Below are 24,705 nucleotides of genomic sequence, written 5' to 3' on the forward strand. Positions count from 1 at the left end.
GGATCTCCAACTTGCATATTCTAATCACCTATCCATTACATCTAATGTAAGAGATTTAAGCTTTTCTAGCATGAACTGTAATTGAGATCAAGGCAGATAAAAGAAACAAGAAATCCAAAACATATAAAGAATGGAAACAATTAAAAGCCAAGCACAGTCCAGTCTTATCCAACAAGTCATGTCCCAAAACCTCTGCTCTACTAGGCCATTGCCATATCTACAGAGTTTGCGGGTCGAGTAAAAAATTAGCAATCTTAATGGAATTTAAAGGTTGCCCCCAATAAACAAACAGAAATAGAGAAATAACAGAGGATCCTCTGCCCATCCCCTTTGCCTTACTAAAATGGCATGCTAGAATCCATGTTACAAGCCTAAAAGCGTATATGAGGAACCGAAACAAAGCAAGCGCAGAACAAGTTACATAAGCAAATATTTTAAGCAGGTCTCTGTTATGGCATCAACAAAAAAAACACACAAAATCCAACCAGATCGGACTCTAACCAGTTTTATGACGTATCTGGTGGTTTTAGACCATTCGAGGTACAAAATTGTGAATTTAAACATCTATCCAGCAGTCAATGGTTGGCCATAGGAGTGATTTTTTCCCCTTAATTTTAATTAAATCATATGATGACAAAATATAGTCAATTTAACAACATACCATGTAGCTCACAAAAACCTACAAGCATAGGTTCAGTAATAGTCAAGACCCCAAAAATAAAAGACACTATCAAATATCATCCATTTCTCTCTGCATTTGAAAAGGATATCCTGATAATCAGATCCTTATATTTGCAGAACATTTGGGAACCAAATACAATGATCCATATAACAAGGGAATGACAAGGCTAAGAAAAATATGAGAATAATGGAAACCTCTTATTCTACTCAAAGGCATCATCATCATCATCAGGAAGAGGCTGAGCAGCAGCAGCAGCAAGCTCAGCTTCGTGCCTGCAAAACCCATGAAACATGGGACACACGATAAGATAACACCAATATAGCAACAACAATAATGATCACAAAATCTATGGACTGGTTATATTTCCCAAATTTCATCACAAAGAGCAATTAGTATTATATCAATACATTTCCTTGCTTCAAAATCTTAGATTCATCCTCAACCAATATTGATCAATGTGAATTTAACTTCACTACCAAATGAAAATTCAAAAAATCAGTAAACAAGCAAGAACAAAATCACCAGAGGGACCATTTCTGGAGAGCCACTAAATGTTTTAAGGGAAGTGCAAGGAACAAAATCCACACAAGCATTTAATGCTCTTGTGCAACAAAAAATGGCTGGGATCTCACCCAACTAGTAGGCTGATGCAGGTTCATCATAGGTATTGGCTTATTTCTTTAGAAATAGGCCTAGGGTTGGGTTATATACATGTTGGGCCTTTGTTCCCAAGGGTTTTCTATGTATTAGGCTACTTTAATGAGCCTAAACTAGGGGTACATAGGTTGCATACGGGATTAGCCCAATACTTAGTTTATTTTTATGTTTTCTAATTGAACCGATTCAAATTGGTTGCATCCAATTGGTTCAATTTAAGTGATCATGTGACTTGGTTAAGTGGTCATGTGACAACTTAAATGGTCATGTGATGTAAGTTGGGCTGGATTAGGACTCTATAAGTCCAGCTATGTTTCGAGTCTATTTCCTTTAGTATTTTAGTTTCCTAGTCAATTTAAATTACCTAATAGGTTAGGGATAGAATTAGGCCATTCCTTTTTAGTGTCTAAGTCTATTTTTGAGTCTTCTATATAAGTTTGTAAGGGAGGCCAGCACTGCAGACGAATTTGATTAATGAAAAAAGCTTTTGCTTGTTGGCTGCCATTGTTGCTGCTCATGTGCTCCTTGTGAGTGTGCATCCTTGTGGTTCTATCAAGGTGGAAAGGGACTGGTGGAATCCAGTTGACTCCTTACGCCGTGACGGCTGGGAGGATCTTCTTCAAATTCGAAGGTGACTTTATCCTTCACAACTGTCGAAGCTTGCTGCCAGTGGAATCTCCAGTAAGTTTGACGCCAAAATTCTTCTTCTAATCCTCTAATCCTTTCCCCCAATTGATCCCCTTTATTTTTTGTTTGAATCCCATAAACCCTAACTCCATTAAAGCCCAAAACTTGCAACTCAATTCTGTCCAGAATTGTAGAATTTCAAAACTCATCCAAACCCTAACCTTTTTATACCATATTGACCCCCTAGACCTGCCCATTAATACCCTATAAACCCCATTCCCAAATTCCCATCCTAAACCCTAATTTTTCCCTAAAACAGCCCCTAATCAGCCCCAAACAGCAGGCTTGACCAGACCTTGCTTTTATCTGGCTCCTAGTAGGATTATCTACCTATCTAGGACTACATTATAGGCCCACATCATACACGAGTTGGTCCCACTTGTTAGCATTGGATCCTGGCTATTACAAGTTTTTATGATGATCATTACTTGTGTTGTGTTGTTGGTAATTTCCAATGTTTAAGACTTCGGGAAAATGTGACCTCTAAAAAAATCTCAGTTGAACAGAATATAACCATGTCATGTACTTAATTTTTTTCTTCAAATAAATTAAACATACTTCAAATCTGCATCATCAAACACTGTACATGCCGCAAACCATACAACAGAAGCGTATTCAAGACTGTCACATATTCAAGAATTTTTTATCACTTGCATCCTACCAACCCCAGCCCAGATAGAGGGGGGTTACATGAGGCTGGAAATTGACATTAAACCTTTGGTGATATCATACCTATTTAAAGTGAACAGTCATCATGCTCAAAAAGATTTCTATGCTGGCAGTGATCCATCATTGTCAAGTTCAGTTAAGTACGATTCAATATAGAAGAGTAAGAGAAAAATCAATGAAGTACGATTTAATAAAAGAAGCGTAAGAGAACAATCAATGAGATGTTGAAACACTTACTGTTGCTGTGCAGCCAAGTCAAGCTGCACTTCAGGGGGAGCCAGAGCAGGAGACTCTACGAAGTGGAGATTAGGATCCCTATAAAACCGCAGCAAATTATGGTATTATTGCTTTCTGCAGCATTCAGTAGCACAAAAGTGGTGAAATTGAACTAAGATTGTTTCATTACCCTGCAAGCTTCCTGGCAAGATACAGGAAAGGCTTCTCAAAATTATAGTTGCTCTTAGCAGAGATCTCATAGTATTGAAGATTCTTCTTCCTGTGGAATGTGACTTGCTTTGCCTTAACCTGCCTGTTCTTCACATCAACCTTGTTTCCACACAAAACAATCGGGATATTCTCACACACACTGTGATTTTCCAAACAAAGAATACATTCAGAGACATAACCAAGATAAATTAAGGAACATGATTAGACAGCTAGAAACACAAATAGCCTCTCAGTATTTTTATTATTACGCACCGGCAGAGATCCCGATGCCATGTAGGAACGTTCTTGTAAGTCAATCGAGCAGTAACATCAAACATGATGATCGCACATTGTCCATGAATACTGTAAATAGCACAACAAGTTTAGCACAAAAAAACTATCTAGAAGCTGAATTGGAAATACTTCAACCATAAAATCAACAGCCTCCACCAGTAAGACCACTCGCTACGGGGCTTTAGTTCCAGAATGCAATCTTTTTTTTTTGGTGTGTGTGTGGGTGGAGGGGGGGTGTCAGAATTACATTGAGTTTACTGGATTTTAAAAGAAAACATAACATAGAAATCTCAAATTGGATAACCGGTTTTATGAGAATCCCTTGGCAATATCTTTGTGAAGAGATACCCCCATGCTTTTGGAACTTTCCTATTTCCATGACAAATGGATGGGAAGTTAATCACAAATTATTGATTTCAAAACTTCACTTTCTAAGTCTATCAAGTAGAAGAATAAGAATCATTTTTTAATTTCAGTCATAAGTTTCCATTCAGCAGTTGGGCTGTTAGTCACTAATGCTACAATATAAAAGAAAAAAAAAACTAAACAATTGATTCACAAGGTGGGGACCCCATGCATTACGAGTGAACCGAAAGAGAGACTCAATCCTATATAATTGGTAACATAATAGGCAACAATGAAAGGGATCAGTAAAAAATATGGATATGAAATGTCATGCTCAATCTGAATAGGGAATTCATTATACGGATATTACTACTCCAGTTCTAGAACACAATGAACTGGATAACCAACTCCTAAAACTTTAGATATTTACTTTCTACAATAGTACATGATTTGTGGATAACAACCCATTTCAGCAATGAATTCATAGAACTAGATCATAGCAACATTAATGGCATCATATTACACAGTTAAGTGAAGCAAGCACTAATGCATATATCCCTCAGTCAACAGGAATGCACTATATATGTAGTAGGGATGTAGTAGGGGATCATTTAAAAAGTCTATCTGCTTGGACTACGCAAGAATTTGTCGAAATTTCTGATTGAAACCTCTTGCTCCTGAATCTTCCATAATGAAATAAATATCTTTCAAATTGAGGAATATAAATAAAGATCTTTTTTTAGCCCATCCTGAATGTTGTAGTAAGGGAGTAGTTATGAACCCTATAGACCATCCCCATGAGGGTGGTGAAGGGAGGGCCCCAATTGGTGGCAATTTCATATGTGGCAATCCCGTCAAGATCTCTTCGTTAGTTGGGGGAAGAATCAGCAAGAATCAGAATTTTTTATGAATGTATACAGAAACAATCAGATTTGGATGCGGTTGGTAAGCAAGGATATATTTTTTATGACCCCCCTCATCAAATAGAGCTTGATATGCTATCCATTGGGGTGGTCTCCCATGACTCACTCAAGTGAAGAGAGAGAAGATAGGGTAGGTTGCTCTAAAGGTATAATAACAAAAGAGAGACTACTTATGTTATGGATTTACATTAACATGAACGGGGCCCTAGCGAGTTCAGATGTCATTGAGCTTACGACTCTCATAGGCGATTGTGTGCCCCACTTGCATAAGAACTCCATCGATGGCAAGGCTGCCCTTTTTAATGGGCTTTGATGAATAAGGGCTTCAAATGATTGGTTGATCCTTGAGATGGCCGCTCGATCACTATCTCAAGGTTTGGGGAAGCCAACAACGTTAGACGGGGTACACTTTAGGCCGGGGCACACTTTAGGCCGGGGCTTACAACTTTAACTCGGGAGCCGCTATAAGAAGGGCTACTTTCTCGTATCATTTTTCGTGGATTAGCATCTCGAGGTCCTTTGATGGGCATAAAGAAATCGTCTTGGTAACAACCACCAAACCAAGAGAGAAAAAAAGGACGAGGGTAGAGAAATGGATGTCCAAGTTATTACATATATCACAATCGATAGAGAAATGGAGTGAGTCATCTGTTCCTTTATCCAACAAAAGGTATTTCTATTTTACATGGTACAATCATTGATCCTGAAAATTACTACTTGTGGCAATTCCACCCAGAAGGTAATGAGTGACTCCTACAGCAAGTCGTCGTACAATGCCCAAGGATCTAGGCTGAGTAGCAGTAGCTACTTCTAATTTGTTATGAGCCCAAGTACTCAAAACGACATAGATGGGTAGGTAGAGAATACCTAGGGGCACGAGACAACTCTAAGGAACTCGGCAAAATAACCTCGTAACTTCAGAAGAAAGGGTGGCTCAGTCGAATCCCCGTGAATGAATGCCACGAGTTCTCCCATGTTCATCCTTCTAGAAAGAGAATAAATATCCCAATTGAGCAGTCTCTTTGAAGACCTTTCCAAAGCTGTCTAGATTTCCTCTCCGAACAAGGGATAACTGTCCACACTACTCACGTACTAGAAAATCAAAACCAAAGTTGTCTCGCGCCCTTAGATATTCTCTACCTAACATCTTTTTAAGATCATGATACATTAAACATTAGAGAGAGAGAACGTAGAGACGAGGGAGGGGGAGACGTTTAAAAGAAACCAGCTGCTTTACTACTTGGAAAATTTAATAAACTTCCTACTATTTGAATATTCTATAAAAGAAGGGGAAAGAAAATGTTAAGTTCAAATAACATCTTTTTAAGATCATGATAAATTAAACAAGAGAGAGACAGGGAGAGAGAGAGAGAGAGACATAAGCGTAGGAAAGAGGGAGGTCTGAGAATAAACGTAGGAACGAGGGAGGGGGAGACATTATTTAAAAAGAAACCAGCTGCTTTATTACTTGGAAAAATTAATAGATTTCCCCTACTGTTTGAACATTCTATAAAAGAGAGGGGGTCTTCTATTTAGGGATGTTCAAAGGGAGATAGAGTTTTACCTTTTGCACGTGCGTGCATGTGTGTGTGTGTGTGTGTCTGTGAAACTTGACATATGAGCAGGGGACCTGAGGGACCTACTTGTCCATAAAATTTCAGCCCCATTTGCATGTCACAAAGCAGGAAGTAAATCATAACCAGGAGTGGCAAATCTTTGCCCCCTTTAAGTAAATAAAGAAGCTATTGAAATTTATTAAGGATATAAGAAAAAAAATCTTTATAAAAATGTGAGTCTGGAGAAATTTACATTAAAAATTACAAAATTGTAAGAACCAATGAGATATACCGAATTGAAGTATCTAGATTTTGGGAAAAGTCTAGGCATGCTGCCAGGCTGCCAGACTGTCAACTCTCTCTCCCCCACCCCACGGAAAAGACATTCATGCCCATGTGTGTCCCGCACTGCCATTGGTTGGAGCGGATAGCTCCAGTAAAGCTAGCAGTGTGTCCGCCCCTTGATTTTTTATAAAATTAAAAAAAGGTGGTGCAGGCACCACAAGGGTTCCTTTTAATATATTGTTAAAGATAAACAAAACGCTCTATGAAACAGATTCTACAACAGTACTCCAAACTATCAACAAAATATAAAGTTCTAACACTTCAATGCAACAGAAAAGTCATCAGTAATCAATAAATATAGGGATAAAATTAAATATGAGAAAAAAAAGAATAGTAATAAGATTCGTCCAAGAACATAACAGTTACATTAAGAACAAAAAAAATAAGAAGAAATAATTGACAGAAAGGAATAATGAATAGAAAGTTGTCGCAGAGTCAGTCCGATTTGGTCAGGAACGAGAAAAAACATGGAGGACGCGATGGTTAGGTAAATAGTGGCTATTAGATTTTAGATATTGAATGTATACGGAAATATACTTAAAATTTCCATTGCACGATGAAACTAACACACACATTGCACAGTGAAACTAACAAACAACAGACACACGGATAGCAAATAGGCTTGTTATCATCTATGAAGAAAATTGTTAAACCAAAGGCAGAAAAAACATTATATTTTCAAAGGAACCACTCTAATCTAAGCCATCTTCAGAATATTATTCATTTAATAGCTTTTACCAGCTATCGAATCCAAAAGTTCTCACCAGCTATGAGAACGCAGCATGACGTTCATACTTACTAGCAAATTTGCAGGAACGATAGCATCTGAAAGCATAATTTAAAACGATTACACAAGCATTCGTTAGCTATACCGATACTTACTAGTATCCATCTCTCAGCCCACCAAACTTCTCCTGGCCAGCAGTATCCCAACAATAGAATCTGATCTTCCCGCAGTTCGTGAAGAAGTCCAAGGGGTGAACTTCAACACCAATGGTTGCTGTAAATCATGGTTTCAAACGAAATTGCAAACTTCAATCGACGGGTGAACTAAAATAAATAATATTGAAGTAGATAGAATGCTTACGCTCATATTTTTTTTCGAACTCCCCAGTTAGATGCCTCTTTACGAAAGTAGTTTTCCCTGCGTCAATTACAGATTAACTTCATCAGCTCAAAACCTCAAAAGAATAAAACATCTGATAAGCGTATAAAAATGAATGCTTGGGTTACTGCGTTACATAATATACCAAAGGTCCACAGCGCATGATAAAAGAAACAACTATGGAACCCTAGAATTTAGTAGAAATCATATAAGGGGAAAAAAAACTTTTATTCATTGTTCCAGAAGAGGATATCAAAAAAGAACCAAATACCTGTACCACCATCACCGACGATAACAAGCTTAAAGCTTGGGTAATCAACGGTTTGCTGGTTTGGAAGTGCCTGCAGATAGAAAAACCAAAACCCTAAACCCAATCAGCAGTTACCCTAATCGGAGATGAAAATCGCAAATACAGTGTACAAAGGATATGGAAAATCCTAAACCCTGTGCCCTAAGCAAAACTCTATCAGGAATGAAGACCAAAGGAGATACCATTTTCAAGATTTTCTCAACTCTTTCTCCGAGACCACGAGAGGAGAAGGCAGAGCCGCGGAGGAGATTTCTGCTCTGCGGGATTTGAACGCGAGAGAGACAGAACGGGAGAAGTATAGCCATGGAGGCACGTTTTTTAAACCCGACTCATTAGTCGAACCGGACGAGACACGGTTCCGACCGGGTTGACTCGAATACATTCATAAGGCCATGATTCATTTTATATTTTTACTTTTGGCAGCCTGACGAGCTGGCATCTTCATTGGCATGGTTCCTCTTTGGCAGCTTGCGAGAACAACCAATTTATGATTAAATGGTGTCACTAAATTAAATATATTAATTTTTAATAAAATACAAATAAATAAGTAAATATTAAAAGGAATAACTGGTTTTGTGGGAATGTAGTATGTTTTTCTCACAAATTGAATGGACATGGTTACCACATCATTAATTGATTTGTGACTTAATTTTTACAAGGGAAAAAGAACCTGGGTAGGTTGCGTGGCCTGCGTGGCTCCTGCTTCTAGACATAGAATCGCCATATCTCCATGGAAAGGCAAAAATTTCGTTGATCGATGCTTGTGCACGTGCTTTCATTGACCATCATGCACCTGCAAGCTCTAAAGGCCTAGGCAACGTTTTCTCGGCCTTTTTAGAATCATGTTTCTCCATGCGTCAATATAATGATAAATAGAAGGTTGGTTATATTATTTAATGAAATGACGAATGAGTATCAATGTATCATACTCATTCGTCATTTCATTGAATAACTGAATAAACCATTTACCTCATATTGGGTCTTCCTATATATTGGATGGACAATGGTGGTCGAGGAGTCGAGGAGAGATTCTCTTTATGGTAGTGAGGAAACCAAGGTACGATGTATCATGATGGCAGCTATGATCCACTGACTCCTTATCCAAGATTGTGCAAACAGAAAACAATGGTGCAAAAAGAAAACGATTTAATCCTGTACGAATGTCAAACATTCTCTCGTATGTAAATGCTTGGTTTGCTCCAATTTAGTGGAGCAAGCAAACATCTGTCTTGCTTCAATCATAAGTGTATTTATCAGGAAGGTAACCTGCCTCTTGCATCTCCCTAAACAATACCTCGGCTTCATATAATTTTCCTTCCTTGCACAATTCATCAACAAGCACAGCATATGCAATTTCATTTGCTTTTGCTTTGCAAAAATACCCTCTTGCCTCTTACAAAAGCTCATTCTTGTATAGCCTATCCATTAATGTTGAGACACTTACAATATCAGCCTCAAATCCTCTAGTCAATAATTTGTATCTTTTCAAGTGCGGTACACCGTCCAGTCACCTTTACAGTGCATCGAACAGTGCATCTTTAAAAATCTACTGTACAAATGAGGTGCACTGGGTGGTGTACTGCACTTGAATGGATGAAAATCCAACATTTTCCTATACACATAGCATGCTTGTGGGCTCGGTGGTTTATACATTTTTTGATACTACTGCTTGTAAGGCCCAATCCATGGTTAAATGTCGAGCCCAAGCCAAACTTGGCCCAAAAGGAAAATAACTATCTTTGGCAAGCACCATTAGAGAGAATCAATTGACCTATGTTAGTGTATGTGGCTATCCCAAAAAAACAATAATTTCTTACTAAAGAAGCTCCAATGTTTCCAACTTATGGGCTCCATCTGCAATATTGGCAACTGAGAAAAACAGCTTCCTTGAAGAGGGTTTCAACTTTTAAGAACCAAGTAAGTCAAATGCGTTCTTTGTATTAAGAAGCAATCTAGCTTCATGGGCTCATAAGAAGCCATATACAATGGGTGGGCCTCAAAGCCCACAATGTGTACCATGTATTCCACTTAGCCGTTGGAAGAGATACGTTACTTGACAAGGAGGATATGGAAGTGAAGGAAAAAAAGGTTTGAACTGTTTAAAGGTGTATATATGTGGGTGGGTATTATGAGAGACTGTAGTTTTGAATGGGGAAGTGACAGGTTTGGTGAAGTAAGGTTTATCAACAGAGCACATTATGATTCCAAATAGCAAATGTTTATGGACTCATTGCCATACCAAAATAGACATGTATTCCTTTGAGGAAGAGTGACTCCCTCTCTCACATCTATAAATGTTTAGAGGTGTATTTTACAGCCTTGAACTGGTATTAGGGACTTTAAGACTTATTTACTTGTTTTAGTAAGAGGAGTCGTAGAACCATTACCCGATGAAAACTAGCTCAATGATAAGAGAGAGAGAGAGAGAGAGGGGGGGGGGAGGCAATCCCTACGACGTCATTGTAGGGATTCCTTCTCATGCATTCTTACATTATGAACAGTGGACTCCACACCAGATAGGTCTCTTTATACGAAACCATCACCCACATACCTATTAGTGTGACATCCTATACTAGCGTCGTGGGAAACCTCAGCCTTTAATTATATTAAACTTAACCAAATCATTATCCTTCTTATTTTGAAACAAAATTAAAGGGAAAGGGTCCTCCACGCCGTCAATGGGGGAAGGAATATGCACATTACACCAATAGGTGTTTTGAAAATGACATCATTCATATGGGCCTACGTTTTCAAAAATAAATGAAAATTAATAACAAAAATTCATGTGAGAGGAAAACTATACTTTAACAGTGCAGCAATCATTTTCTCCAATACTAAAACAAGCTGCATGCTCAATCGTCATTTGGATGGTTTAGGAAGCTCATAATAGGGGATGTGTTTGAGAACTCTAAGGAGAACCTATAAGGGTAGTTGAAGATATTAGAAGAATGGTTACTATTGTTCTCAAGATAAGCGGCGTGAATCTTTTTATTTTTTTAATAACATCATGAATATTGAATATGCCTCCTTTTTTTTTTCTTTTTTTTTTCTTTTTGCAATAATTGAATATGCTCTTTACTTTTCTTTTTAGCAAGAGAAAGGCCTAAAAAGGCTATGTGGAGCATGGAATTAAATCATGGTATTGTATCCATCCCGAGTGATATCTATATCAATATGAATCGGTTGATACAGGTAAAGGTGTCAATAGATTATTCGAATCAGTTTTGGTTCAGTTCCAGAGAATGTTGGTGTGATCCAGAATTGAATCGAGACCCAAGTCAGTTCTAAATTTCGATACTCAAACTGAACTTGCTTGGTTTCGGCTCTTATCCAGTTCCAAATTTGATTCTATTAGGTTCTTAAACGGTTCAGTTCCAGTTCCTATACTCAATCCATATATTGTAATAGACATGCTACAATATTATAGTATTGTATAATATAGTAGTATTATAATATTACAAAAAAAATAATCTAGTAGTATTATAAAATCTAGTAATAATATTAGTAATTTTTACAAAAAAAAAAAAAAATAGTAATATAGACTATAATATATTAGTATTCAAATTCTGTTTGGTTTCAGTTTTGTAATTCGGTACCTATGCTTGATCTGGAACCGAATTGAGAATTGAATCGATTATGAAATCTAATATTCAAATCGAATTGAATTAGTTCAGTTTGAGTTGGCTTATTTGGTCCGGTTCTAATTTGACACACTTGGGTATAGGTCATATCGCCCATTGTTACATATTAAAAAAAAAAAAAAAAATTTTGGATAATTTTGCCTTTAATACAATTGATACATCGATACCATATCGATCACATATCAGTTTCGGTTGCCACCGATATGATTGTAAAATATCGATACCTTGAATCATGATGTGGAGTCATCTTCATAAGGGTGGATGATGATGTGGGAAATTTCATCCTAGATCTTCTATGCCACGTTGCTATTAGACAAGTAGAATACATAGATACCCTTATCATATGGGGGGGGGGGGGGAAGAGTTGTACAAGCGACCTTTGCTTTAGACTTAGGCAATCGCTTTAATACATTGACAGCCACCACCACCACCATACCGAGAAACGCTTACTCCCTCTTTGAGTTCTTTATTTATACTATATTTTGTCTTGTCGGACTACATGTATTTCAACCTCATACCTACTCGTGCACCGAAAGATACTAAAAAGTATAAAACTTCAAATAACTCGCTACATGATGAGTCGGGTTCATGTTCATGTACTTGAACGTACAAGAATGGCTCACAGCCGTTCAGATGAAATCCACCATGTGGAACCCACATGGAATGGATTCCATCTGAACAGCTGTGAGCTGTTTTCCTACATTCACGTACGTAAACGTCAGCCCAACTCCCACGGGATGGGAGATTATTAGAAGGAAACTATGTTTAAGGATACTGTCACGTGTCCAATACGTGGAGCTTCTCCCCAGGTAAAAGATTCCAAAGTCCAAATCACTGGGGTAGTTCAATAATAGAGATGGCTTCTTACTTTGCTCTATTGTATGTCTAATGACAATAATACCCATCCGTCTTCAATTTAAAATACAAAAATACCCTTTAGTTCCGGGGTTCCGACAACGAGGGTGAACCAAAGAAGTGTGGGGGTGACACTTTAAAAAGCGCACTTGTGCGTGTTGCGCATCCGGTTCCCTCCCCCCATGTGCACAGGGACAAGGATAGTTATCTGTAGATGCGAGTTACGCACCTCAGCGTAACTTAAGCTAAGCCGATAGTAATTAAAACTTAAAACTAATAAGGCTACTAAAAGTACTAATGTACACTACACACACTATCCGGTCTTGCTCTGTCTGTCTGTCTGTCTCGCAGTAGCCTCTGCTTAACAGCAAAGCGTCTGTGCTTGCAGAGTATTTTCCCCCATTTGTTTATTAAAAACCTTTTCACATACACTCGGTGAGCATTTTTTGAGATAGAGAGAGGAAAAAACAAATTTAAGAAAGAGATAGAAACAATGGACAGAGACGAAGCCGATTTAAAGCGGGACATCACATAGAGAAAACAAAAGCATTTCCGTTCTATTTCTTTCTACAATTCAGAAAATTAGGAAGGAAGAGAAACAACGAACTACTCAATGGCTATCTCTCTCTAAATCGAATCGAAAGGAACCATCGAAACAGTGAAAATAGGAGTTTTGTGTGTAGAGAAACCCTAGTCTTCAATCGGAGTGGCTGAAGGTTTGGGGATTCTGTTGCATTCGGATGTGACAGTGTCAGATCCGTCATGGCCGATGTTTACGGCGATAATGTTACTCCGTTGACACCGGAGTTGAGTTTCGGCGGTGGCGTCGGCGATGGCCGTTCAGCGGCGAATGATGGTGTTTCTCTGGCATCTGCGCTGACGCCTCCATTGACAGTTTCGGGATCGTTTAAGGAAGGGAGGACGTCAAGGAGGAGGATGTCGGTGCGGCCGAGCTTGGACGCGGATGACTTTCTAAATCTTTTGCACGGTTCGGATCCGGTGAAAGTTGAGCTTAATCGGTTGGAGAATGAAGTTAGAGGTGGGAATGCGATTTGATCTGGTCGTTTTTTAAGCGATTTGTGTTTGTTTTGGGGGTGATTTTCGAAGTTAAGCTTGTATCCATTGAAGTTCTTCGACTTTTTTACTTGTTCTTTTGCAGAGAAGGATCGAGAATTAGGGGAAGCTCAGGCGGAGATCAAGGCACTGAGATTTTCGGAACGCCTTAGAGAAAAGGCCGTTGAAGAGGTCAGTTCTCATTTTCCAGTAGTTTATTTTTAACTATTTTTTGCTAGTGGATATATGTATATTTTTTGGATCAGAATTTCCATTTATCAGCTAACAGTTGGAGTAAATTTTTTTAGCAGTTCAATTTGAGTTATATTTGGTTTCGAAATAATTAGGCAGACTTCGAACTACATAGACGTTATCTGATTTATGGAAAGACTTAATGCTAAAAATATTCAGCATGTGAGCTTTGATGTTGCGAGAAGTAAAATTCCCTTGGCTGCCTTTCTTTCGCATTGATTTCAACAATTTTCGTTCTATTCCAAATTGTGAATTAGCAATCCCTTTGATGTTGTTTGTAATATATGCCGTCATCTTATTTTCAAATTGTTAATTCGATCTAGTTCAGCTTCCATGGTTTTCCATTTTTCTTTTTCTTTGTTTTTTTTTTTTGGGTTGCGTTTTGATTAATGCCTTTAGGATTAAATCTAATGTATTTCATCTGTATTTCAGTGTGAGGAAAAAAGTTAAATCTTTTTATTGGTTTGTATCATATTTTGTTTTTAGGGATTTGGTCCAACATCATGTTTAACAGATGTGTGATAACGTTAAATTGCATGCGATTTCTCAAGTTAAATAAAGTGGTTTCAATATTGCATGATTCAATGCACTGGGAGGTCTTGTTGAAGCAGTTTTAAGGATTGGTTTGTTTCTCTAGAAATTCAGGCCATCCTTTAATTTTGACATAGCTTATCATCATTCTGTATCTTGTTTATGTTAATGGTACTATTTTGTGGTCTTACTTTGATTTTCCATATTTTGTTGGTTATTCATGTAAAAAACAGTTAATAGTTGAGGTTTTTCATTGTTGGTGATTCATGTCAAATCAGTTTAGGGATTTTTTTCCCCATATTGTATATAATTTGATGGATTTAGTTTTTTCTAGTCTAGAATTTGATCTAGGTTATCACCTTTTCCTTTTGCGAGTCCTGCAATTTGTTATTTTTGGAGCAATTTAATCATGTGTTTAGAATGGCACTGACTTTATTTTTCCGTGTTCTGTTGGTTATTAGCTTACTGAAGAATTGTCAAGGGTCGAGGAGAAACTCAAATTAACCGAATCCCTTCTAGAGACCAAAGTAAAGCATGAAACTGTTTTTTTTTATATATATGAATTTTAATTTACTTTCTTCGTTCCTCTATTGCAAGTATGCCTGATTTTCCAATGCTCTTGTGCAGAATCTTGAAATAAAAAAAATTAATGATGAGAAGAAGGCCTCCATGGCTGCTCAGTTTGCAGCAGAAGCCACCCTTCGAAGGGTTCATGCTGCTCAGAAGGATGATGATATGCCACCCATTGAAGCTATTCTTGCACCACTAGAGGCAGAGCTCAAGCTTGCTCGGCAAGAGGTACTATGCTCTGTTATTTCATCATGAGAATGAAACACTCCTGAGAGTGTAGATGGGAAAAGAATACGAAGAGAGCCATTATTCATTGCCTGTCGTGGTTTATGCAGATTGCGAAGCTGCAGGATGACAACAAGGCGCTAGATCGCCTTACCAAATCAAAAGAAGCAGCTTTACTTGAAGCAGAAAGGACTGTTCAGATTGCCTTGATCAAGGCTTCAATGGTAGATGATCTTCAGAATAAGAATCAGGAGTTAATGAAGCAGATTGAAATTTGTCAGGTATATTAGTACCATTTTTTCTCTTGTAATGTAATGTTACCAGAATTTTCATTAATCATTATTCTTATCCGCCTAGGACTTTGCCAAGAATCTTAAGTTCCAGGCCTCCGCACTATCCCTGAACTTGTATTTTTTCTCCCAATCTTCGCAATGGTCCGTTATAGTTGATTAAGAAAAAAAAAAGAAAAGAGGTCTTTACAAGACTTAAAGAGAGATTGGGACTTCAAGCAAATATGAGGGCTCTTCACTGTGATATTCTACAATAATGATTAATAATCAACAAGTGATTTTATGTGTTTATTTTGTACATTCACTAGGAAGAAAATAAGATTTTGGACAAAATGCACCGCCAAAAGGTTGCCGAGGTTGAAAAGCTCAGCCAAACTGTTAGGGAGCTCGAGGAGGCTGTTCTTGCTGGTGGTGCTGCTGCAAATGCTGTGAGGGATTACCGACGGAAAGTCCAGGAGATGAATGTAATGTGCCTGTTCTATATGACTATTGGCTTGCAGATTTGCTTTTTACTAGAATTTTCTTCTCGACTAATATGGTCTGCAGGAGGAGAGGAAAACACTTGACAGGGAACTAGCCCGTGCTAAGGTGACAGCAAATAGGGTAGCAGTAGTGGTAGCAAATGAATGGAAAGATGCTAATGACAAAGTGATGCCTGTCAAACAATGGCTTGAAGATCGAAGATTCATGCAGGTATGCACTGATGCCTGATTTTCCTTTTCTCTCCTTAGCTTTCCAGTTTGGACTGTTGTTTCATCTCTGGCCAAAGACATTTACGCGGATTTTCTTGGGTCCAACTGTTTTAACTCATTAAAATTGGCTTTGCAGGGTGAAATGCAACAACTTAGAGAGAAACTTGCCATAGCTGAGCGAACTGCAAAATCCGAAGCACAATTGAAAGTAATAATTTGGTTTTCTGCATTTCCACCTGCACACATTAGTCATTTCTCAACTGGCTTCCTAAGAAATTTTGAGATGCATTTTCTTGTACTGTTCAGGAGAAGTATCAACTAAGGCTCAAAGTGGTTGAAGAGGGATTGAGAGCATCCACCAATGGTAGTAATCGATCTACCCCAGAGGGAAGAAGTGTGAACAATGGCCAATCACGTCGTCAATCCCTAGGTGGGGTTGACAATGCCTCAAAATTTACCTCCAATGGTTTTTTATCCAAGAGAACTCCATCCTCTCAGTTGCGGTCTTCAATTTCTTCTAGTACAACTACAGTATTGAGGCATGCCAAAGGGACATCAAGATCATTTGATGGTGGCACAAGGTCATTAGACAGGGGTAAGGTCCTGTCAAATGGAACAGGCCCCTGCTCCCTTGACAAATCTACTGATGCAACTCGAGACAGTGAGGTAGTCAATAATCGGAAAGGAAACACAGATGAAAAACCAAATGAATTCCCAACAGTTCATACAGGAGATACTGTCTCCGGAATATTATATGACATGCTACAGAAAGAGGTTATTTCTTTGAGGAAAGCCGGCCATGAAAAAGATCAAAGTCTTAAAGATAAGGATGATGCTATTGAGGTGCTTATGCATGCTCTGTCTGTTATTCTGCTAATGAGTGTAACCTTTCATCTAACTGTGTATTCTGTTTCAGATGTTAGCGAAGAAGGTAGATACTTTGACCAAAGCAATGGAGGTTGAGGCGAAGAAGATGAGAAGGGAAGTAGCTGCCATGGAAAAGGAGGTAGCAGCCATTCGTGTCGAGAAAGAACATGATAATAGGGCTAAGAGACTTGGTAATTCCAAGGGACCTGTAAATAGTTCTCAGCTGCTTCCTGGAAGGTATTGATGATCATATATCCTGTATGAATAGTCCTGATGATTTTTAACAAATTAACTGTGTCCATTGCTGACTATTCTGAATTAGATCATGATTGATGATTTGATTTGCATAATTAATCACACAAGGTGCAGGCATCATTGCTTTTTTTTTTGTTTTGTTTTATATATCAATATGACATTGAACTTTCAATATGGGTATTCGAGTAATTCATGCTTAAATGGCCAAAGGATCTTTCAGATGACCTTTTTATGCCAGAGTGTGATGTGCCTTTTTTTTTTTTGCATTGTGTGGAAATTTTATATTTATCTTTCTGATAAGCAGCGGGTGTTTTGTGTACATATTTGGCCTTTTGTTTGCCCAGAAACTGGTGGGCAATGCATGTCTCCATGTATAGAGCCAAGTATGCAATTTTGACATTTTACTCTTTGCTAAGCTTAAAGAACAGAGCTGGATAGAAGTACAAATTGGGCATTGCAATTGGAGGTTCTGTGTGATATCAAAATAGGTTCTAGTTAGGACAACAGCACTATAAATATTTTAGTGCTTTAGGCGGCTTTTTATTGTGTTTTCTGCATATGTTTTGCTCTTTTCCTTTGTTATTAATTTTTTTAGTCTCAGTCTTTGCAAAGATCCATCTAGCCGATCCCATTTAGTTGGGATAAGGCCGAGTAGTTGTTGTCATTGTTGTAACCGTTATCTCCCTTGCTTCATTGTCTACATCAATTTTAGAAAGATTACATTATGAGAGGTGCCCACAAATCTCATCCCTTTACATAATTTTAGAAAGATTATCTCATGGGGTTTGGGTTCCCCAATAATCTTCGTTGTTTCTATATTTTACACTTCAAGGTCCCATTGTTTTGCAGATTGGTCAGAAAATTTTCCCAACCAAACACCGATTACCCAAAAAAAAACAGCAAATTGTCTTGTACGCATTAGAAACTGGGTTTATGGGTCTTTTTGATCATTGTCAGTTTATCTTTTGCACATCGTTGCATATCCCCACATTTTTTTGCACTTGGGGACTAGAATTGAACACAAGGGGCAGGTGATGACGGGGGAGGGCAGTGAAGCAGGGGGTGGGGCAGGGGGCTGGGATGGTGGCCTGGTGGGGACTAGGATGGGTGGGGGAGAGGTGAGGGGGTTGCAGTGTCTGGGCAAGGTGAGGGGGTGCAGTGGCAGGGGATGGTTTGATGCATTCTGCGGAGAAAGAAGAAGAAAGATGTGGGTCCCAATTCTGTTAATAAAAAGGAAATAATTAACTATGACAAATTAGTAGTTGAATAAAAAATAAGATGATTGAATCATGGGAAAAGGAGGGTAATTTGGGTATTTTAAAGTATAGGGGAAGAGAGGTAGGAGTTTACTTTTTTGGGAGAATCAGATGTGAAAGTTTGAGTACGGGAGTTTGAGTAAATGTAAGATAAGTATAGGGGAGTGATACAAATTTTCCCTTTTAAGAATGGGAGCTTGGTATCCTTTTGTTCTTTGTTTTTTTTGGAGGGGGTGATTTGTGTTACAAACAGATTCATATAAATTCATATATTATTTCTTTTATAAAGAATATTAAAATAATAAATGCATTATACCTCCTAAGTCCTAAGTCAAATCCTCATTTCTTTTTTCCCCTTCTGTTCGCATTGTGTCTGAACTCTGAAACAGTGTGCCCATAGGATTGACACCTGCACCCATGGATGGTATGCATGTGACAATACTACAAGGATGTGAAAAAGGCTAATGAGATAAAATACCCTTCTTCAGGTTGATTTCGAGTTGGAGTCAATACCAAGTCTATCCTGTAGGGATTTATCATTATACCTTATAGCAGTCAAATAAGAAAGAAAGATCTACCTTTTCAAACCTGTCAAAATAATTGGTTTCTATCTGAAGCGCTAGATGGTAAGTGGGAACATTCGTAACTCATAGTTGTAGTGACACTTGTTGAAACACAAGCTTGTAACTAACTGTAGACACCCAGAACTCTTATTTGCATCACAACTCAAATACCACTGCTACTACAATGCTATTGGTTCAACCTAAAAACATTACTTCTGTGGAAGCTTCTTTTTACTTGCTGTCCTTGAATAAATATTTTGAATTAAAATAACAAGAAGAAGAGGAGGGAGATAACTAGACGACCTGGGATTGACCTAGGGTTTAGCGCTAGTATCGACTAGCACTAGAACCTATGGGCACCGATCACAAGCAGCAGAGAGACAACTTTGATTCAATAAAGCAAATATCAATTCAACTACATATCTTGGCCAGCCTCCGTGTGATAGTGCCTTCATAGGGACTACAACAAAGAGACCCTCCTTGATTTACTCCCAACCCCTCCCTCCGTGATTTACTTCCAACTCCTTTGACCAAACAGAAAAACTTGCTGTCTAGAATCTCTAAATTTTAAAACCTGAACTCTAAGAACGCATCCTAATTTTGTCACCTACGAAGTCCATCTTACAGTTTTGAGACACACACATTTATTGACTCTAGAACATTAGACTACCTATAGACTTCCGAAATAAAACCCTGTTACAGCAGGATTCCATCTTAGTCAATTGAGTAGAACTTTCCCGAAACAGCTCCATTTTACAAGATCTCAGTCACATTGTAGAGCTGACCAAGTGAGCTATCAAATAGCACCTAAATTATACCAAATGGACAAGTTTTGGCATTTCCAACTCTATAAATAGTGGACTGAAATAGCACATGCAATGACTCAACTTCCTATGAAGTTTGAGATACTCCCACATGAGAGCTCTATGGACAATTGTGAATTCCACAATAATATGATTTGTTATGGGGCCCTTGGGCTCCTGTGGTGGGGTAAACTGTGTATGACAGCTTGGCATGGTCTTTTGGAAAACCAGTTAGAGATTTGGTATTTTGCGAGTGAATACAGTTCTAACAGCTATATAGGCTGTTAGAGGCTTGTTGACTCCTTTCTTACAAAGCTTCCTCCACTTTTCATAGTATGTGACATTTCACTGGGGTTTGTTCACCATGTCCTACAACATAGTAAGGATATGGGTATGTGCGTTGGTGTCTAATACAGATAGCCTAGAGACTCAATATGCGGACACATTGGTACGTGTGTCAGTGGTATAGTTAAGCTTTCCTGTAGGCACTCTCTGAGCTGCAACTAAAACTATGTTTCTCTTCATGCTACTGCGTGTAATTTGTTCTTGTTCTACAAGTTAGCTGTCTCTCTCTCTCTCCTCCCATCTTCGCTTCTCATCCCCCCTTAGAAAAAAAGTACATGTAGTGTCAGGCAGGTGTGGATACAGTGAGAAATTAAAAAAATAGAAGGATAAAGTGTGTCCTTTCTGACGTAGACAATTGTAACTGCGTCTCAATAAATCAGTGCCGTTTGAGAGAAGCTTCCAGCCAACCCTCCATTTTGGTATTAGCTTGCATTAATTGAATCCAATCTTCTTTCCTTTACTTATTCCTGCCCACTCCCCCTCTCCCCCCCCCCCCCAACCACCCAAAAAAAAAAAAATAATGAATAGAAAGCAAGGAAATTATGCCCTTTCCAAGTTTTATGGCATTAAAGGAAGTTTGTGTCCCCATATTTTAATGATAAATGACAGAAACATCAGTAGGTTTTCTAATTGCCTTGATAAACTACTACTGAACCTTAATGTGATTTTTTCATGCCAAAATCAGATTAAACTTCCACAGAGCTTATATCTTGACTTTTGGCACAAAAAAAAGATGGTCATGAGTTCATTTATTAAACTTAAGGTTCCAGGTTTCGGTTTCGGTTTCGATTGAAATTTCCTGTACCTTTTCTGCAAGTTTCATGCTTGGTTTCGTGGGCCAAATTGCCAAAATAGGTCCTGAGACTTCTAGGACACCATATTTTAGGCCCTCTAAGCACAGCGGAATCCTTAATTTTAAAAAAATCACCCAAAATGATAGTTTGACTTTGGACCTTAGGTTGGTAGTGTACTCTGTATACATTTTCTAATATGGCCCTTCCATACAATGTTTAGTACTAGAACACTTATAATTCAAGTAAAACTACTTAAATTTGCATTAGGAATGAATATATGTCAAGTTAAAAACCATATCATAAATCATGGATCATACATGGTTTGTTACAAAGAGTCAAATATAGCGGAGTCAACAATACAAGCAACAAGTCACCCCTATGACTATACTAGGAGTCTAGGACTCCTGACTCCTAGTACCAAATCGACGCTTCCACTGTGTTTCTATTGCCCAAGTACTTGTACCAACCTTCTACATCAGTGATTGGGCCAAGAAAGCACAAAAAATCAAGTTTTTCAACTTTCACTGCCGAAACCAGACGAAATCGACCCATTTCACTCGAAGTATGGAATTTATACTGAAGGCTTTGAATAGTTTCGACCGAAATATTGACGAAACAAAACAAAAGACTGAACGCCGAAATTTTGGTCGAAACATTGCAATACTTCAGTATCGTAGGTTGTTTTGTTTCGGCAGCCTGCAAAACCGAAATATTTTGGTTGGTTTTGCGAAATTTCGTCAAAACCTTGTACCATGATTAAATTGAAAAAAAAATGGAGTTATGTTCTTTAATTGGTGAACTGAGTCCATAACCTTTAATCTTTCTCACAGATGTCTAATTTTGCACCCCTGGAAAAAGAAAGGACCTCTAGTTTGACTTAATAATCCTCATGCTATGTGATTGGAAGCTGCAGGTCTTTTTATTTATGCATGTATTCAAGCTAATAATCCCTAGGCTCACTATATTTTCTTGTTTTTGATTGCATTATAGAATTGTAAACCCTTGTCCTCGTGCCTTAATTGGAGATTGGTATGCCAAGCAGCTTTTAAAACCTCAATGCTTGATGATTGTGTCTTCTATTAGTGTTCACTGTTCTTAATCTTCCATTCCTATGGTTTGAAATCATTAAAGGACCTTGGAAAGTCCATTGATACTTTTCCGGCTTAGTAACAGTGGATCTTACTCCATATCTGCTCTTACCTAATTGATGTAATGCTTTATCCAGTCTGTTATCCCATCTTCCCTTTCCCTTGTGTAAATGGTTCCAGGAATATAGTGGTGATGCCTTGCAAAATTTTATGCATTTAAATTTTGTGAGCAGTCAAGAGCTGATGATCATTTCAGGCAGTTACCATGATTCTCATCAATTTATTTTTAGGGGAAAAGATTGTCACGAGAAAATAAATTCACGACGTCAGTGTGCAGATTCCTGCACACGCCCTCTCACATCCCACCCGTGGATCCCACATTCTCTATCCTCATTAAACCCCCTACTGGACAATTTGATTTTCAACCTCATTGGTGGGAAACTACACTCTGGCATCGTAGCGATCCCTCTCCCTTTTTTTTTTTTTTGGTGGGGGTTAGTTATTACCTTGCATTTCTCAAGTGTGGCATATACTGCCAATCCTTTGGCAAAGTCTGTGTGTGTGTTTCTTTTTCCTGTTGGGTGGGGTTAGTAGTAGAACCTAAGGTGACTTGCTTCTGTTCTTTGATACAACATGCAAAGCACCACATGTAAATGGTTACATTAGAGGGCATGGAAAGCTTGATAACCTGATTTTCTCTTCATTAATTGCAGGAGAGTTAAGATTGGAAAGATGAAATAGATAGGTAAACCATATAAAGGAACTGACTGGCAACAAACATAAATTCTCATATTCTTATACAGGGTGGTAAAAGTTTTGATCTATTACCAGAATGGGATTGTGGACCAATTATGACGCCTTCGTGGATTGGATCCCAAATCCCACTTATTATCCCCTGAAATCCAGTTAATTACTTCTGATTCATTTGTGCATGCTATTTGAATGGTTCCGCAAGTTAATGCTGATTTAATAATTGGGATTTTCTTGCTTGAAAGTAAATTTTCTGACTGAATGAGATTCAAAACTCTGGAAAATAAACTGTCTGAAGGCTTTTGCTATGTGGAGGATGTATTATTCAGAATTAGAGTAAATATCTGGACTGATTATGATACAAAATTGTGGCTTAAATTGCGAAGTAATGACTGTTAGGATGGTTAACTTTTTCTGTTGTGGACTATATGGTTATGGAGTTTTGCCAACAGAATGATTAGGTCTTGGGTTTGTGCAGGAATGTATCGCGAAGTGGGCTGATGCGCAACATTCAATAGCCGGAAGCTCTGAATCCAGAAGCGGCAAGGAGTAAATCTGCATAGGCATTGTTCCCTGTCACTCTTGTTTTTTCACTATATATCGTCCATGATGATTTTAAGATTATAACCACAGCAAGCCGACAGCCCTGTAGTCTAATTTTTTGAGAGGGGTTATTGCAAATGAAAGGATAGGTGGGGGTGGTGGGGGGGGGGGGGGGGGAGAGGAAAACAGGATTGGAGGAAGAAGTCGGTTTGCTTCTGACTTGACCGCTGTCCCTGTCTGTGGAAGGCTAACCTTTTGGCAGTTCTTCATTGAGAAACAATACTTGCGGTTGTTGTATAGGCTATATTTGATTTTTCCCCCCTTCCTATATTTGTAAGTTGCAGTTAGTGTGATTGGTGTTGTTTCAAAGTTTGTGAATATTATTGTAATCAGATCAAGATGGGGGGGGGTGTTCATGGTTATGTTATTCTTCTCATTATTCTTTCGTAGTGATTACATCTGAACCGCAGTGACCTGACCTTCCAACATTGGTGGCTCTGCCTCCTAATCCTTCAATATAAATTTGAGAATTTCAGAGTTGATTTATAGGGACATCTCTAAGCGTCTCCAGGGATGGTTCCAGACATTCCAGACAGCATCTGTTCTTTTTGTTCTCTGCATCTGATCTCTTACGAAGTGTCCTTAAGCCATTCTTTGTTTTTTACAAAAGGTCTATGTCAAATAGCTCCACAGATGCTTTTCATGGCCCGAGACTCGTTATCCTGAATACAAGCGAAGGGCCCGGCAAGGGTGGGTTGCCTAAAAAATGTCCCTTTAACGAATCCCATTTCAATTTGACTCGCCAATGAATGATCATAACAATAGCAAGGAAGAAAAGCATCTGACAATCCATGTGTATGATCACATGGGAATGTTCTGTTGCATCCAGAGAAAAGGTTTCATCCAGTTTAATTTAGATACTGGATGGTGGTGCAAAGACGATCCATTCAGAAAGAGCTCTGGAGCTCATTTCATTAGTGCCCGGGGCTTTCCTAACCTTTCTAGTCCACTCTGGAGCTTTGTTTATCTTTCATTTCAGTGCTTCGGCAACTGTTAAGAGTTGCCTTTATTTTTTCAGTTCAAAATTCTCACTTTTTATCAAAATGTGTTTTTGTCAGATGGTGACTGCTTTCCAGTTAATAATTCACGTGCTTGTGATTCGATCTTTTTATGACTCTAGCTTCCAAAGGAGCGCCAAATAAAAAAAAACCCCCAACCCCCCCGCCGCAAAAAAAAAAAACTGAATAAAGCTGGGCTCATGTTCAGAAGGAGTTCACCTGGCCCAATACAAACTTCCCAATGCTCAGTCCGTTATCATGGTATGAAATAAATA

At 38.4% G+C, this 24,705-nt stretch overlaps 2 protein-coding genes across 2 annotated transcripts; one reads left to right on the forward strand and one right to left on the reverse strand.

Annotated features, from left to right (window-relative positions):
- Positions 1-760: 760 nt before the first annotated feature.
- On the reverse strand, positions 761-8,334 carry LOC122656588 (GTP-binding nuclear protein Ran-3-like). The gene is made up of 8 exons (XM_043851180.1): positions 8,182-8,334; positions 7,961-8,030; positions 7,672-7,728; positions 7,467-7,584; positions 3,395-3,484; positions 3,102-3,281; positions 2,933-3,010; positions 761-954 (listed from the first exon to the last, which is right to left on the reverse strand). The coding sequence occupies exons 1-8, from the start codon at positions 8,302-8,304 to the stop codon at positions 885-887; spliced, it is 786 nt and encodes a 261-aa protein (XP_043707115.1). The 5' UTR covers positions 8,305-8,334; the 3' UTR covers positions 761-884.
- Positions 8,335-13,063: 4,729 nt separating this feature from the next.
- Positions 13,064-23,515, forward strand: LOC122657069 (microtubule-associated protein 70-2). Its single transcript, XM_043851827.1, has 11 exons — positions 13,064-13,534; positions 13,655-13,740; positions 14,793-14,858; positions 14,959-15,129; positions 15,237-15,407; positions 15,725-15,880; positions 15,963-16,109; positions 16,245-16,316; positions 16,415-16,951; positions 17,025-17,212; positions 23,308-23,515. The coding sequence occupies exons 1-11, from the start codon at positions 13,258-13,260 to the stop codon at positions 23,345-23,347; spliced, it is 1,911 nt and encodes a 636-aa protein (XP_043707762.1). The 5' UTR covers positions 13,064-13,257; the 3' UTR covers positions 23,348-23,515.
- Positions 23,516-24,705: the final 1,190 nt, after the last annotated feature.

Source organism: Telopea speciosissima, chromosome 3 (assembly GCF_018873765.1).
Source record: "Telopea speciosissima isolate NSW1024214 ecotype Mountain lineage chromosome 3, Tspe_v1, whole genome shotgun sequence".
Lineage (NCBI taxonomy): Eukaryota > Viridiplantae > Streptophyta > Magnoliopsida > Proteales > Proteaceae > Telopea > Telopea speciosissima.